Below are 17103 nucleotides of genomic sequence, written 5' to 3'. Positions count from 1 at the left end.
TTGTTGTTGTTGTTTATTTACTTGAAAGGCAGAGAGAGAGAGATCCTTCACTCACTAGCTTACTCTCCTAATGCCACAATACCCAGAGCAGGTTCAATCAAGCCGAGACCAGGAGCCAGGGGTTCTAGAACCCCTCCCTGGGTGGCAGGGGAGCAACCACTTGCTGCCTCCCACGGTCCACAAGAACAGGAAGTTGGCACCAAAGCAGAGCCCAGCCTTGAACTTGGGGCCTTCAGGGTGGGACGCAGGCATGCGAGGCAGTATCTTCACCACTATAGGCTTCCGTAGCTGCTTCCCCGACGACTCTCAGCTCCAGTCGAAGCTGGGCAGTATCCGTCCATCACTGAAGGGATGGCATGCTGCAGTAGCAGCTGGCACAGCCCCTGCCATTACTGAAACTGCAAGTTCAGAACAGAAGGACATTGCCCTGGAGCACCACAGGCCATTCTCACACTTCATAATGAACGTGTTTGTATCATCCCATAGTAAGCCAAATGCACCATACCCTGTCCACTTCAAGAGGCATCCAGTCAAGACTTACGGACACAGTGGACTGGTCCATTCATTTTTTTCTTTGGGAGAAGTTCCCCAATCCTTCTCCTGCTCTGTGACGTTTGATGAGCACCAGGTCTGTTTTATCATGAGATGCCTGTTCTCATGATTGTATCCTGCAGGTGCCCTTGAACTGGTGCCCCTGTCCCCAGCTCCCATCAGCTGTGGTGGGCACAGGGGCACACACAGGCTGAGCTGATCTCAGAACATGGTCCCCACACGAGCCACAGCAGCACGCCTTAGGATTTTGTTCCGAATGCCAGGGCTTGCCCATTTTATGGATGTGAAAGTTCACGGGTGTGGCCTGGGAAACTATGATAATCAGAGCCTGCAAGGCCATCTGATGGGCACTCAAGTCAGAAGAGCCATGGGCTCTGGAGCAAGCTCCCCTGGGTCTGAGTACCCACATCGGTGTATATTACAAGGACTCCGGAGCAAACTCCCCTAGGGTTGAGTGCCCACATTGATGCATACTACAAGTTAACTTGGATGTGAATGTGTCAGCTTTGTGATTTCTCGAGGAAAGATAATGTCTCCATTTGATCGTGGTGATGACTCAGATGTGAACATGGAGACGCTGGATCAGACACAGCCAAGTGTAGGAGTCTCAGTTGTTCTGTCAGCCACTTCCTGGGTTTTCTTTTATACCCTTTGAGCAGTGATGGCCCAAAGCTGGGTGTAAACTGGTGCTCTGTAAAGAGAGAGAGAGAGAGAGAGATCCTCTGTCTGCTGGCTTACTCCCCTATGCCTGCAGCAGCCAGGGCTGTCAGGCTGATGCCAGGGAGCCTGGCACTCCACCTGGATCTCTCCTGTGCACAGTAGGGACCTCAGCAGTTGCTCCACCTTTCACTGACCGCCCAAGCGCATCAGCAGGAAGCGGAGTCAGAAACAGAGCAGCCAGGACTTGAGTCAGCACTCTGACATGAGAGGCAGGTGCCCCCCAGCAGCAGTGCGACCTGCTGCATCATGACACCTGCCTTGTGACACTCCATTTCACTGTGAAATCCCTCTCCCAGAGCAGCATATGCGCACTCAGACAGAAACCAAGTGCATAGGTAGCAGCTTTCTCCTTGCAACACTAAAAAAAAATTTTATAGCAAAAGTAGAGAAATCATCCAAATGGCCATGCACATGGAAATGGGAAATGAATTCTGGCAAATCTGTTTAATGAAAACTCTTCTAACATAGAAGCGACATCTTTTGGGGCATTACAAAAACTCATTGCTGAGGAGTAAAATGCAGGGTGTGGGAATGGGGGATGTTGGTCAAAGAGCCTGAAGTTTTTGTTATGGAGAATGGATGAATTCTGGAGATCTGACGAAATGGGAGTATTGGTAGTTGAAAATGTTGGGTGCTTGAACTTGAAAGGCTAGAGCCTAAGTGTTCCAACACACACATGTGGAAGGAAGGATGGAAAGAAGGAAAGAGCGTGGGAGCCAGGGAGAGAAAGGGTTAGTAACTGCTCTGTGGGATGCCTTGATTGGCTTAGTGTACTAACAGTTTTACAATGCATATGTATATCAAAATATGCTGTTAATCTTGAATATATGCTGTTTTCAATAAATTTCAATAAATCCATAAAAATAGGAAAATGAAGTAGCTGAGGATGAGGAAGGCAAGGACACCCCTCTGCCCCGCCCCCAGGGTCCCCTGTGAAGGGAGGAAGGCAGGGGTGAGCCCACCCAAGGCAGGGCTGCGTGCCCTCAGCAGCCACCGGGTGCGCTCTGCCGCTGGCACCTTGGCAAGAGCCGCCTGTGGCTTGAGTGGCACAACAGGTGTTGGGAAGCTGCAGCCCCAGCCTGGCAGCAGGCCTTCTGGAGAGAACTAAACAAGGCAATGGCCGTCTCTGGAAGATTCCCTGAGAAGTCCAGGCTTACAGCTCCAAAGCTGGGCAAGATAAGGGAATCTTGTGATCTGGGATTTTGTTTATTCTGCTTCTTTGAAGTGAATGCCAAGAATCCCAGGGGTTGAAACGGCCCGGAATGTTTCTGTTTCATTGGCCTGTTCATCCATTTATAGACCTGTATGCCTATCAGAAGAAAACAGGTCCCTCTTTGCCTAGGAACCTCCGTATGTTAATCATAAAAGTTTCCACAGGCGATTACTGGGGTCGGCGGGCTGGCTAAGCTGATGACGCTCTCAGTTCTCAGCGCTTTTGAGATCTGAATTGTGTTAGAGGATCTACCTCGGCCAAAGCCGCCATAACCAGTGGCATTTCCACTTTCCGGTTGGTCACAGGGCACTTTGGGCAGACTGAACAATTTACGTAAAGGATTCTTTGAAAACAGCTGGGCTCTAGATGTTTCCTTTATGGCTTGCTTCTAATCTTTTTTGGATACTTCATAAACACTGGAAAAATACTAATTTAAAACTGTATTTTTTTCTTTTTTAGATTTTGCATTTGCTGATAACGTGGACAAGTAAGTCAATTTCTTAAACTTTGATTTTTTCTTATTAGAATTTCCTAGTGTTGTCCGGTTCCCTAAGATAGATTTTAATGCAAGAAAAAAATGACTAGCTCTTCAATAGATTGAGAAACTTTGCTATGTTCATGTGTGTTATAATTATTACTATTGTAACTCAAACAAATGAAAAGGCAATTTGATGAATTAAAGAAAACTTGTTAAGAATAATTATTAACTATTGCAAAGGAGAGGTTTAACCTTCCTCATTTACTTTCCCCCCTAAATATGTCTAGTGAGTGTAGCTGCCATAGACGTTACTGTTTTGTTTACCAGACTGCCTTTTCAGAAGCAAATATGTCATTAAAAATATGAAGACACTTCAAACTCACGTATATTGATGGTTTAGAAATCACCATTCTTTATTTCTGCACTTCTGAGTCATTTCTTTAGATTCAGTGTTGAAAAATATCCTCATGTGCATTTATAAAACACAGCACAATTCATAAGACCCATTTATGACCAAGCACGTAATATGTGAAAGCGATTCGATGCTGTCACTTAATGCAGCTTTCCAACATGAACCCGTGAGTGTGTGAGATCTACAAATAACCCCAAATGGGCCACTTCCTTAGGACAAGCCAAATGCAGCGTCACTCATCCTGAATGTCACTTGTCAGCTGAGCACACAGAGGTCTGTTAGTGGCCTTGTATAAGTAACACAGGGGGAAAATACTGCATTTGTCCCTTTAAATTAAAAAAAAAAATTTTTCTTTCGGTTGAATTCTTTTTTCCACGTATAATCGTTTTCCTTGCAGAACCATGTTTGAGGACCCTGAAGACGCTGTGTTTGTGAGGGGCTTGAAGCGGTCGGTCATGACTCTGAGCTCCATGAACTGGGACACGGTTCCAACGCGAGAGGAGAAGTACCTCGAGGAGAAGGGCCCGGAGTCTGCCCGGATGCTCACCCTGACTCTACGATGAGCCTGGGCCTCCCTGGCTGCCAGTCTCCTACAGCATCCTTGGAAACCTTCCCAAAGATAAAAAAGAATTCCTACATGTTCTGTTTTTAAATTTTTTTTCCAACTTAATGCTTTACTGTATTTTGAGATTACACTTTAAAATTCACATGATCATCAAAGGCTCCATGATTCCAATAAATAAGGAGTTGAAACAAAAAGTTAAAACAAAAGGCCATAGTCAAGCAGGCAAGGACTATAAGCAAGTGAAGACAGCTTTACTGGGGCATTTCAGAGCAGTCTCATAGATGTTACAACTCACTTGAGCATTTCCACTGCAGTCGTTTTCTGAAACAAAACACCTGCAGAGAAAAGCACATGGGGTTCTACTCCTAAGTCTTTTGTTGGTTTAGGTTTTTACACATATGTATTTTTATTGGAAAGTCAGATATACAGAGAGAAGAGAAAGATCTTCTGTAAGCTGATTCACTCCCCTGTCAGCTGAGCTGATCCAAAGCTAAGAGCCAGGAGCCTCTTCTGGGTCTCCCACGTGGGTGCAGGGTCCCAAGGCTCTGGGCCATCCTCGACTGCTTTCCCAGGCCACAAGCAGGGAGCTGGATGGGAAGTGGAGCTGCCGGGATTAGAACCGGCGCCCATATGGGATGGCACGAGCAAGGCGAGGACTTTAGCTACTAGGCTACAGCGCTGGGTCCTATACTTCTAAGTTTTAAGCTAAGAGCCAGATTTCAGAAAAAGAACCTGTTTGTGAACCTAGCACCCTTAATTGGGAAGCAGGACCAGGGCAGCACTCCACAGGCCCCCTTCCTTCCTGCTGCTGGCCACTGGTCCACACTGCAAAGCAAGCAGCGTCCTGATTCCTAGAGAGTAAATCGACTGGCTGTAGCTCCAAGGACGTATAAACGGAATCTTGAAAGGGGAGCTACTTTGTGTCTGGCTTCTTTCATACGACAGCGGCAGATGTGTCTGTGTAGCTGCGGGTAGCCACGGTTCCATCACGACTATACCGGGATGTATTTACCCTTCTGAAGATACCTGCCAGTTCTGGGTCTGGGCCAATGATCTGACCTTGGCTTTGCCAGAAGCCTGCTGTTAGAGAGGAGAGAAACCGAAAAAGTTTTCAGCAGTAGCTCAGAGCTGAGTGACAAACCTGGACGTTGAAGGTAACTCACGCACTGCTGGTTTTCTCCAAGCCCGGAGCTAAATATAAAGCTTGCCAAAGGCCAAGGACATTCTCCCTTCTGTGCTGATGCTTGGTCAATACAGACGTGCTTTGAGGGAAACTGGAAAACTGGAGCCAGAGAGGTGAGAAATGAAGAGCCTCAAGGGCACAGTGAACCCACATTCCAGAGCCCACAGCCTGCTTGGCACAGCGGCCATTTAGGGTTGGATCCAGCCAGGTTCTAAAACTTCTGGTGGAGTTGCTGGCGGAAGGCTGTGGTTAGCGAGATAGACCACGATTTGGGACATTTATGGGGATGAGTGATCTCAAGGGGATTCTTGGGGCAGGAAGTGTATGCTCTGCCTTCTTTATGATTGTTATTTATGATTGTTAGACATGCAGGAGCGGGAAAGGAGAGAGAGGGAGAGAGACAATGCAAGAATGCACTCCCCCCATCAGCTGCTGTGTCCTCTACATGTCCACAAGGGCTGTGTTCAGTGCACGGACCCCAATCACTTCAGCCGTCACCGTAGCCTCTCAGGCTCTGTAGGAACAAGTTGGAGTGGGGGGGCCAGAACTGGAAATTGAATCCAGGTGTTTCAATGTGGAACAGGGGCTGGGTCAAACTCCTACCCTTCTGCCTTGTGAAAGCTAGGGAGGAACAGGACCTTCACCCAGCAGACCTCCAGGCCCAGGTACAACCTCTAGGTACCCGCAGCTCTGGCAGAAGGCTCCACCGTGCCTTCTTGCGTCTGAAGAAACCCCACATGGCAAGGAAGCCAGGTTAGCGGCAGAAAAGACATGCAATCATGTGGATTGGTGTTTTAGGCTGGGGAAAATGCAATATACAGCAATAGGTGACCAGTGTAATACACCATGCTTTGAGGAGTCTCTGCCAAGCCCCCCACCACCCCTCCTCCAGGGGAGTTGAGACTGTGTTCTGGGAATGCCACGGCACCCATCCCAGTACTGAGGTCTAAGCTGAGCACGAGGCCCAGCAAGCAGGAACGCGGGGCCGCAACAGCCGATCGTGATGGAAACGGTGTATTCAGGATCGGGTTGGCTGGTACGGCACATAAACAGCCAAATGTTTTTTTAAACATTTATTTTTATTGGAAAGGCCACAAGCAGGGGGCTGGATGGGAAGTGGGGCAACCAGGACACGAACTGGCACCTATGTGGGACCCTGGTGCCTGCCAGGTAAAGACTGAGCCACTGAGCCATAGCGTCTGACCTGATTTTTCTTTCTTTCTTTTTTTTAATGAGCTGGCAGTTAATCTGATTAACTACTAAGAGGACAGTAAAAGAAAATGTTGCTCCTGACATTTTTATTGCCAGTCACCAGAAAGAATAAGTTTGTTCTAATCAAAGTCTTCATCCTAGGGAACTAATGGGGACATGCCTCATTCGCACAAACGCACATACTTGCGTTCAAGTGGATTTCTCAACACTAGGAGATGTTTTGCTCAATAATGAAAGGTTGTTAAGTGGCTGTGATTGGAAAACACTATGGGAAGTGTTTTCAGGGGAAATGCGCAAGACCTCACCCAGCCAAAAGGAGGGTGTTTTGACTCAAGCTGTTTGCTTTAAACATCACTCGAGCTGGATAGGTTGAGAGCCGACTTCTCCCGGGATGTGTGAGGACAGAGTGACATCATCGGCCTTGGTGTGATGCACCAAGTGTCGGGGACTCTCCAGTCCCCAACACCAGCCTTTGCTGCCGGCCGGCAACTGCAGCTCCAGCTCTGGGAAGACACGAGGCAAAAGGGTCCTGTCCCGGGTCCCTGTCCACGCCCTGGAAACCACGCCAGCGTGCGTGGGGAACAGCGTGTGGCACATCGGGGAGAACGCCGGGTGAATCCCCCAGCAGTAGTTTCCTCCGGAAAGTGACTTTTCATCCTTTCTTTTTTTAAGATTTGCTTATTTTGCTGGAAAGGCAGATCAGATTGACAGAGGAGGAGGTACAGAGAGAAAGATCTCCTGCCAACTGGGTGACTCCCCAAGTGGCCGCAACAGCCAGAACTGAGCCAATCCAAAGCCAGGAGCCAGGAGCTTCTTCCAGGTCTCCCACACTCGGGTGCAGGGGCCCAAGGCTTTGGGCCGTCCTCTACTACTTTCTCAGGCCATTAGTAGGGAGCCAGATGGGAAGTGTAGCTGGCAGGACACAAACCGGCGCCCATGGGATCCCAGCACATGCAAAGTGAGGAATTAGCCACTAGGCTATTGTTCCGGGTCCCTAGTTATCATTTTATCCACGATGGCGTAAGTTAAAATAATTTTCATTTTTATTCCTATGTGCTAAGTGTCCTATTTATTCTCTACCATCTGCTGCTTACCAACAATAAACAAGGAAACAAGATGAGCCATTTATCTCAATAGGCACAATTTATTGTAAAATCAGCACGAAAAAAGTCCCGATTGGAGGAGACACAGCACTGTCTTCATACATCACCTTCCAGCTCTGTTCAAATACCAGGTCAGCTAAAGGTGGGTGCTGGGACCTTACCTAACTGGGATGTCAGTCACAGTTTCTGGATGGGAGGAGCCCCCTGAAGAGCTGGCAGGAAGACGGAGTCAGCCGCCTGGGCGGAGGGTGGCACGGGGACCGGTTTTACAAGAACCCTGTCCACAGTATGTTTATGGGTTAGTTCATCAGAAGGTTCGGGAACTATTTTATTTATTTATTTATTTTAAAGCACATGCTGACATATCCTGGTGAGGCCTTGTTTCCTCCCGAGGGATCTGACATTTCTGAGGGTACAAATGCGGTGCCCTGAGCTCACACTGCTCAGGATGATGTGAAACATTCAGCTCTTCCCCGTGTCCCTGTGTCATGGACAAGCTCGCTGCTGCGCATGCTCTTACTCTGCGCTTGATGCATGCCTAAGTTACGATTTTCCAACCTGTCTTCTCTCCTTTCTGGAAAAATCTCCCTTCGCACATCTCTTCAGCTTCTCCTTTTGTTCCCTGGTGGTGATGTTTTCTTAAAGAGGACTTCTTTCCCTGTGAGAGCCAGGGCCGGGGAGCCAGCCTCCCCGAAGGGCCTGGAAATGCCTTTTCTGTAGTTTGAAAGCAAACATCTTCCATAGGATTATGTGTTCCGTTGCAGGACAGAAACGAAGCAGAAACGAGGCCATGCAGGGCACCAGAGGAAGCCTTTATGCTATGAAATGTGGAGTCCCGTCTGGTGCCATGCAGGTGTCACGGGCAATGACGACACTACAGTTACATGAGTCTTCCGGCTGACAGCCGGGGCGACGACCATCCACGCTGACACCTGTCATACTTTTCCACTCCTCGGCTGCCTGGGGCCCGCTGGATGTATCCTGTCCCCCTCTACGTCCACCTCACTCAGAACAGATTCTCTCTCCATCTACCTGGTCCTTGGCACACAGACCCTCCTGCGAGGTTCCCGGTGCACCTGCCGGCTCTTCATCACCACAGCTGGAACTGGCATCACATTTGCCATCTGTAGAGAAAAAAAAAACCTGATCAGATTTTGTACCACATGCCAGGCTGTCTTCTCAATGTGGTTATCAGATTTAAGCTCCCAACAGCTCTCCGAGAGAGCCCGTCATCTCGGTGTCCCTGGCAGAGAGGTGTCCCTGGCAGAGAGGTGTCCCTGGCAGAGAGGGGTTTTGGTCACTGTTCCAAGCATCACAGCACAATGACTGAACTCAAGGCCTTCAGCTCCAAATCCAGACTCCCGGGTCAGGCCTGCTGTTTGCCAACTGGGTGAAAACATCTGCCTCCATGTTCAGCTCTCCGAGAGCTTAATGTGCCTAGGGGTGCCTGCCTACAGTTGTTTGTTATCTGTACGTGGAAGCAGGGAGGCCCGGCCTCTGTGAAGAAAGCATGTTTCCAAAAATGGATGCGACTGGAAACTATGATGCTTAGTGAAATAAGCTAGTCTCAAAGACACATATCATGAATGCCGTGTTTTGCAGCAGCTAATAGAGAACGGCCTCTTGGGGATGCGACTGCCCTTCTTAGCCATGTTCACACTCCAGGGGAACTGCCATCTCCCCACTTTTTACTTGTTGACTATTATGCTTGGTGGTGAATCATGCCTGTGAATATAGAGTGGATCAAAACTACGTCTTTGCAAAACCTGATGGGGGCAGGAGAGGGAGGGAAGCAGGCTCATTATATGCGTCTGCAACACACAAAATCTGTACTGATATAAAGAAAACACGTCACCCCGGAGCGTCCATCCCTGTGCTCTTAGCTGACGCCAACTCAGTCAGCCCTTGCCCCCATGACAAGCAGGGTGGGCTCGGGGTTCATATACATACTGTTCTTCTTTGGACTCTTTTCTTTGGCAGCCTCCAACTTCTGCTTCTCATACATGTCCTTCAGCTGCTTACAGACTTTCTTATGGGCAAACCAGTGTGTTTTCTGGCAGGTCTGATCACAATATATTACCTGAAAAGCAACCGCAGGCTTAGTTTCATTTCAAGAACTGTGACGACATGATCTCCCAAGGATGACATCACACCAAGAACCATGCCGTAAATAACCTAAGCTTTACAGACATTATTTATCTGATTGATTTCTCTCCCCTACCTCCTCTTTTTAGAATCCAGTTTAAATGAAATATTTGCCATTTAATTTGAAAACGAGAGGAAGAGATACACAGAGATCTTCCATCTGCTGATTTCACTCCTCAAGTTCTTGTGGCAGTCAAGGCTGGAACTCCACGGCATGAGCAGGGCCCGGGGATCTGAGCCAGCATCTGATTCCTCACTGGTAGGAAGCTGAATCAGACGCAGAGCCACTGGGACTCCAAGTAGGCCCTCTGGCATGGTATGCTTAACTACTGTGCCTAGATGTCATCCTAGGTTTGTACAACAATAAGGACCTGTGAAGATCACTCTAGAGGACACCAATTAGCGGCTTATGAGGACCATAGTGTGTATCAGAACTGGCCCAGTACAATGACCAGCGAGATGTGGTTGTTGTCCCAGAGGAAGTCAGTGTTGCAAAAGAGCCAGAGAAGGCAAGAGTGGAGGGAGGCAGACACAGCACAGAACGGAAGGGCCAGAGGAGCGAGTGCAGCAGGGACTCACAGTGGCTGGGTCCGGGGAGATGGAGCAACAGACAAGCAGCATTCATGTGGAGACGGTGTGCTGGCATCAAAGCAGGACAGACCAGGCCACAGGAGGACAGACCAGGCCGCAGGACTAGGCCCTAAGGAGGTCTCGTGTGTTTCTATTTACCCATCTGTTCCCCATCATTGCTCTGAGAAACTGCTCAGCCTGGCCCACTGGCACAAGAGAGGCACAGGTGCACACTTCCCCAGCTGAGGTCAGCCACAGCAATGTAAGAGAACCGCCTACGGTAGCTGTGGTAAGCCCTGGGCACTGGAACATTGGTGTCTGTAGCATGACTCATTCTACAGGAAACTGGGGTCCAGGGAAGTGAATAACTAAAGGAGATGACGCTGGGGAAATAGACTATGGTGGACAGTGATGGGTTCCAGGTGCTTTAGAAATGCGGTCTCGAAAGGAACAGGAAATTAACCTGATCTGGGGGTGGCTGTGGATACACGCACATGCATAGTATGTGTATGTGAGAACAGAGAGGCGTCCTTTACACTGGCCAGAAGAGCGCAGTGTGGTTCCCAGGGATTCAACATGGCAACAGGAAGTTGTCGGGTGAGCCCATAAAGAGGTGGTCACCAAGGAGTTTGGCTTGGGTTGTCCTGGTAGGCTTTCACCTTTGCACTGGCTTCAGTCTCCCTTACTCTACAGATAATCTTTCTCTTATTTTCTCACATCCATGCATGCATTCATGCTCATTCCCTCTGTGGGCTGGTCAGCACAGAAACCTAGACAGATTCAGAGCCTGGCCGAGACAGGACACAGAACCACACTCACCCTACAGATCTCTGCCCAAACTCCCTTCCAAGCGCTGGTATCACATCTACATTCTATTAACGCTCGATTGTCAGCTGGGATGCCCACCAAGCCAGGTGCACATGCATGTTCAAGAACCCCGTCCTTACCATTTTGCACACCGAACATCTTTTACTCGCTCCTTTTTCTCCACAGGTGGTGCAGAACTCAACGTCCACAAAGCCCACCTGCCCAGTGACGGCCTGGGTGAGTACAGAGAAGGCAGTAGGATCGGAGCCCTGGGAAGAAAAGAGAGTGCGACATCGCAGAGGACAGAGACACCGAGGTCATGCCGTGAGCCTTGCCGTCTAGACATGGACAGACGAACGAGGGAGGCTGGCGTTCACTCACTCTTCATGACAAAAAATAAAGCATTTGTGCTAGCGTTTTTCTACACAAAGCAGGTGAGAAGTCAGGGATCCCAACCAAAGAAGAGAAAATAAACGGCCATGTTCTGGAGTTAAAGTCCACAGGGCTTTCAGGTGTGGGACAACATATTTTTGGTGCGATTTGAATACAGTAAATATTTCCTTCATTTAAAAGTAAATATGTGCTGTTAGTGTGCAATGCAAGTAAAATTAGGTTTTAAATCACAGAATGTTCCAGACTCTGTAATAAACATAAAACTGCACTGAGTAATAACAACGCATAAAATGGAATAACATGAAAATTGCCATTATAGGGCTACTGAAAGTTAGAGTGAGTCATGAAGGATTTACAACATATTTCTGAGAAGAATGTTTATCTGAGATGTTCTTATTAAAACCCACATAGGCCTAAGCAGAAATAATTACAGGTATCCAATTTTTTAAATCTACCAATTTCGTTTCTGAGATGTTCAAATGTGCTTGTTTATTCTCAATCAGAATTCTGCCCCGTTTTAAGTGTTGAGTCTTGCCTCGCCTTGCCACTTGCTTCTATTCCGTCTTACCACCTGTACCTAGTGGAGATTTTTACAAGATCTCCCAGGAACACTGCCCGACCCTGTTTATTCAGACAGTCAAAGATGACAATAGGTTCCAGAAGCACTTTAAAAGTCATGGTCGTTTTCCAGTAGTCGCACTCTTCCTGAATATAAACCGTAATGACTGGGTGCACTTTCAAGTCAGAACATGAAAAGCCCTCTTCCGGTACGCAGACTGTATCACAGGGAGTCATGGGGGTCAGGGGCGGCAAAGGAAGTGAAACGTAGCCTCAGCGGGTGGATCCTGACACTGCTCTCCTTAGCCATGCGAGCCCCCGGTAGCTGTGCTCAGCCGGAGGATGCTATCAGAGACCTTGCTCCAACTTCAAACCCATCCCTTCCGAATCAGCAGGGTCCAGGCTCCTGCAGTCTGACCAGCATTCGCAGGTCATTCTGAGACACACTGAAGGTTCGAGAATGGCTCTTTAGCTTACACTGAAGACTTATAAAGCAGTCTACTTCTTTTGCCTCAAACGTGGCACACTGCTTAGGAGCGTAGTCCGCTCCAGGAACCGACAGAGCATTGGACAGCCACGGAATACCGTAGCAGTGGCATTTCACATTCAACTTTCCTCCATGGCCGCACCAGTGAAGAGTCACACCGAACCATCACCTGCCTCATTAAACAAACACACAAAAAAACTCTCTAGGTGCCACAGCTCCTCCCAGGGAGAGACAGTCAGCCTGAAACACACACTGTCCCATATAATGAATGCGGGAACCGAGCTAGCCTTCCAGAAGCTACGGCCCACACTGTTGAGGGGTGACGCAGCACAGCTTCAACAGGGGAACCTGCTCTGCGGCTGGGGCCCCACGTCTCCGCCCAGCCTCCCCACTTACTGCTGAGCTCCAGGACAGATGCGAGCCACAGCCCCACAGTGAGTAGGCAGTAGTGGAAAGCTGAGTGGGGGACCCCAAGAAACGGCATCTTCAGAGACGGACGGCTGGGTCTGAGTGCCATCGTGATAGGGGAAGAGCTCCCCACTGCTTCAGGAGTTCAGGAAGGCTGTGACGCTGCTAGTCAGGGCTGACCACCCAGGCCAGCTACAGGCACGAGCATTGGATGTCAATGGAGTTTTGTCCCCATAGGGTAGACTGTGTAACTTTTGAAGAACAAACATTTTATTTTCTCTAAAGGAAGCTCTGTAAAACACATTAGCTACTCTCTCCACCTTGTTCTAAGCCTCCTCTTGATGGCTCAGATGGTTAGGATCAGCATTCTCATCATGAGATTCCATAAACCAATTATATTATCCTCGGCAACAGCCTATGATGAACTGCTGCCCCCAACATTGACCTGCAGACTTGCAGTTCCTATTTTTGGCTGTTTCTGTTTTTCTCCCAGGCAGGGACCACGTCCCCTGGAATCCCTCACAGGGGCACTGCCAGTCACTCTCTGACAAGAGTCCTCAACTTCACCCACTAACAGAAGTACAACCTTGGTCAGAGCAGGAGTGTGCGGACAGCTACAGCCACCCTCCTGCCGTTATGTCTCTGCAGTTACACGTGGGCATGTGACATGGACCGAGGGCAGCTACAGAGCTTAGGTTTCCCATGTGCGAACCCCATGGTTCCTGCCTTCTATAGCTAGGGAGGTAAGGTTGCAGGAAGAGCCACAAACGCCTGGCAGATACGTGGTTATAAGCGTGAGTACCAGAACCCCACATGGGCAAGATGGGAGTGCTTGGATGCCAGCTCCTGGGAGCCACTGTCCCAGATCTGGACCACCCACTTCTGGGTGGTGAGAGATATGTCAATACAGAAACTCGTGGTATTTTATTTACATTGGCTGGACTTTATAAGGCACAGTCAAAATACAATCACGCATGATAAATCACCCTTGTATTTTGTGGACTTTAACTTCCCCAAAGCTTAAACATCAAAAGGTCAAGTATACATATATGTAAGTTTTTATTATTTTTTTTTATCTTGGAAATCAGAGAGATACGGAGAGAGACAGAAACGAAGGGACACATTTTTCACCTGACGCTTCATTCCCCAAATGCCTCCCACAGCGGGCGTTTGGTCAGGTGGAAACCAGGGGCCAGGAACTCGGTTCAGGTGTTCTATCAGGATGCTGGAGCTGGAAGCAATGCCTGGCCTCAAACTCAGGCACTCTGATATGGGACACACAGATGTTCCCAGTGGCATCTTCATCTCCGGCCAAATGTCTGTGCTGCCTCCCCACCCCCACAGGTGTATTAAGCGAGGGGAGACTTTGAGCCGGAACTGAACTGCCATCTTCCAGTAACTGGCCAAGATGGTGAACACAGGGGCCAGCTTCATGGCCGAGCAGCTCAAGCTGCAGCCCGTGATGACGGCATCCCGTCTGAACCCTGGTTGGAGCCCCAGCTGCTCCACCTGGGAAGACAGCAAGAAGTGATCCATGAACTTGGATCCCTCTCAACCTCATGGGAGAACAGGATGGACTAACAGGTTCCTGGCTTCAAACTGGCGCAGCCCAGGCTGATGCAGCCATTTGGGGAAAGAACCAGTGGATGGATCTCTTTACAGAACAAGAAAAGCAGCAACAAAAAAAAATCAGAAAAATGACAGACATGAAGGGAAAGAGGAGAGGAGCTGGGTACGAGTTCTCCAGGGTTTTTAGGAATGTGCCGTGGCTCCCTGACTATACACAAGCACACCCACAGGGACGGTGACCTGCCGTCCTCAACGGGCTGGACACTGTCCACAAAGGGATGTGGGCAGTCCATGGTGCCCTCCAGCACGCCACTGGCACCGCTGTGTAGATGGACAATGGCATGGGCACTGTCCACAAAGGGACGTGAACAGTCCATGGTGCCCTCTAGCACGCCGTTGGCACCGCTGTGTAACAGACAGTGGCAGGATCTCGCCAGGAGAATGCGTGGGCTTACTGAGTGTGGTGGGCACTCTATGAGCAAAACCCCTTCCCTAAGAATTTACCGTGTAAGAGTAAAAAACAAAAGAGCTCTCTCTCTCTTTTTAAGTATAGGGAAATTCTCACAAATACATTGCTGGGTAGCCTTTATGAGGTCATCTTGTCTATTTCACAGTTTACAAGTGGATTCTTAGCATGCATGGAAGCACACAGGACCCACTTCTGGCCCTCGTTTGCCATGCTGAGCCCGATCCAGCAGCCTGAAGGGACCTGCCCTGGCCACGGGGAGGGAGGGAGGAAGGAAGGCAAGGATGGGCCTGGTCTTGGGCTCTACTTCTTGTCTGTGGACGGGGGCAGGCAGGAAAAGGATTTGAATGGAAAATACTCAAGCATGACTGAGAACAGAGAAGGTCAACATGCCCGCCTCACCACGGGCAGGCCTGGGAAAATCTTACGCAAAACTGCTGGCGGAAACACATGCAACAAAAGGGCTGATTGGAGTTAGATAATAAAGGGAAGGAGAAATACATTTCCCACGGCTGGGAAATCCAAACCGGGCTTCTGAGTGCAGACATTGTGTCATCAGAGGAACTGGGGTGCAGCGTGTGGCAAGCAGGGACATCCTTTGAGGTCATCAGGAGCCTGTGTGAGCTTCCCCACGGCCATGCAGCCACTCCCCGCACTCCCGTACCCACCCCGATGGCAATCTGGTGCAAGACTTGGCACTGGCAGGCTCACAGAGCTGCAGGTGCATGGCCTAGAGCACTCACCTTTACAGTTGTCATGGAGGAATTTAACACCCGAGTTTCCATTGTAAGCACCCACCCTCTCACACAGAACGATGCTGATAAATACTCCGAGCTATGAAAAGGTACCAAGTGTCTAGCCAGAGGGGTAACGCGCAGACAGAATATGTGCATGGTGGGCAAACCCGTCTCCATCTTTGCTCCCAGGAATCCTCTGACATGAAATCAATGCTGGAGAGAACGTGCCTTCAGCCCTGAGGGACTGTGGGCACCAGCTTTGCCCTCACCTGCCCACCCAACTTCCCCCTGACCCCCGCCAGCACGCTGGGCTAGCAGGGAGGGATGCGGGCACCTGGTCTCCCCCCAGAGCTCGCTCCCTTCACTAGCAGGGAGGGTCGTGGGCGCCGGTCTTCCCCGCTGTAGAGCTCACTCGGTTAGCAGGGAGGGTCGTGGGCGCCGGTCTTCCCCCCAGGTTAGCAGGGAGGGTCGTGGCCGCCGGTTTCCACTACCTCCCACCCCAGGTCATTTGGCCAGCAGGGAGGGACGACGTGGGTGCTAGGTGTCCACTCCTCCCCCAACGGCCAGCAAGGAGGGACATGGGCGCCGGGTCTCCCTCCCACCTCGCTCGACCAGCAGGGAGCTTACAATTTCCACGGGGGCGATGCTTCGCACCAGCTGCTGCAGGAGCGTGGCTTCGCAGTAGGGGAACTTCCTGATGCTTTCGCGCACCACCTTCTCTTGATACACCGGGAAGCCATCGGACGCGCGGCCTCTCAACAGGCTGAAAGACAGTTTGTAGCAAGTGAGTGGCATTGGACCACCCGGCTCCAGCCCTGGCTGGACCCACAAGCTTCCCATCCCTGCTTTGCTACATGAGATGTTCAGAGGGTAGGGTTAGGCCTGGTCCAATTGCTGTCCCACCTGCAGGCTGGGTTTTGGGACCCTCTGATGCATATGGAAAGCTGAGTCCTGCCAGAGGATTAGCTGTTTGCTTATCATCATGCCAGCGACTTGCAGGCTGAAGGAACACTCAGCAAGTTCTCCCTGTCTGTGTCAGGTACCCTTTCTCGATCAGCTGCAGGACAATTTGGTGTCTGGAGGTCAGAACAAGGGCACCGCACAGGTCCGAAGGGACAGGAACTGAGTCACATCAGGGCCAGCACCACAAGCTGCTCTAACTCCAGTGTGGACCAGGGACACGTTCATCTTCACATGTTCAACTGCACGTTTGCAAACCTTCCTTCCCTTATGCATCTATCAGTGACAGCAACAAAAGTCACTGTGAAAAGCACAGATAGAATGATCTAGAATGATCAGTCTAAGGATAATTACTGCCCATTTCCTGCAGAGTTAAACTGCGGTCTGCAATGTCAGCATCCCACATGAGCACCGGTTTGAGTCCTGGCTGCTCCGCTTCTGATCCAGCTCCCGGCCAGTGCACCAGGATAGCAGTGGAAGATGGTTCAAGCACTTGGGTCCCAGACATTCACCTGGAAGACCTGGAGGGAGTTCCTGGTTCCTGGCTTCAGCCCAGCCTAGTCCT

General features: G+C 49.9%; 2 protein-coding genes across 3 annotated transcripts in view; one reads left to right on the top strand and one right to left on the bottom strand.

The window, feature by feature from the left end:
• Nucleotides 1–3998, top strand: part of LRRC72 (leucine rich repeat containing 72) — a 37592-nt gene extending 33594 nt beyond the window's left edge. For both annotated transcript variants that reach the window (XM_058678146.1, XM_058678145.1), the window contains 2 exons: nucleotides 2945–2972; nucleotides 3773–3998. In XM_058678146.1, coding sequence (XP_058534129.1) covers nucleotides 2945–2972; nucleotides 3773–3938 — 194 coding nt within the window. In that variant the 3' untranslated portion in view covers nucleotides 3939–3998. The remainder of the gene's footprint in view (nucleotides 1–2944; nucleotides 2973–3772) is intronic.
• A 3924-nt stretch (nucleotides 3999–7922) lies between these two features.
• ANKMY2 (ankyrin repeat and MYND domain containing 2) overlaps nucleotides 7923–17103 on the bottom strand; it is a 41136-nt gene continuing 31955 nt past the window's right edge. Inside the window, exons 7-10 of the mRNA XM_004582469.3 lie at nucleotides 16206–16341; nucleotides 11101–11229; nucleotides 9389–9518; nucleotides 7923–8562 (exon numbers count right to left, since the gene is read on the bottom strand). Coding sequence (XP_004582526.2) covers nucleotides 8441–8562; nucleotides 9389–9518; nucleotides 11101–11229; nucleotides 16206–16341 — 517 coding nt within the window. The 3' untranslated portion in view covers nucleotides 7923–8440. The remainder of the gene's footprint in view (nucleotides 8563–9388; nucleotides 9519–11100; nucleotides 11230–16205; nucleotides 16342–17103) is intronic.

This window comes from Ochotona princeps, chromosome 20, assembly GCF_030435755.1.
Source record: "Ochotona princeps isolate mOchPri1 chromosome 20, mOchPri1.hap1, whole genome shotgun sequence".
Classification (NCBI taxonomy): domain Eukaryota; kingdom Metazoa; phylum Chordata; class Mammalia; order Lagomorpha; family Ochotonidae; genus Ochotona; species Ochotona princeps.
This window is presented reverse-complemented; position numbering and strand designations above follow the sequence as displayed.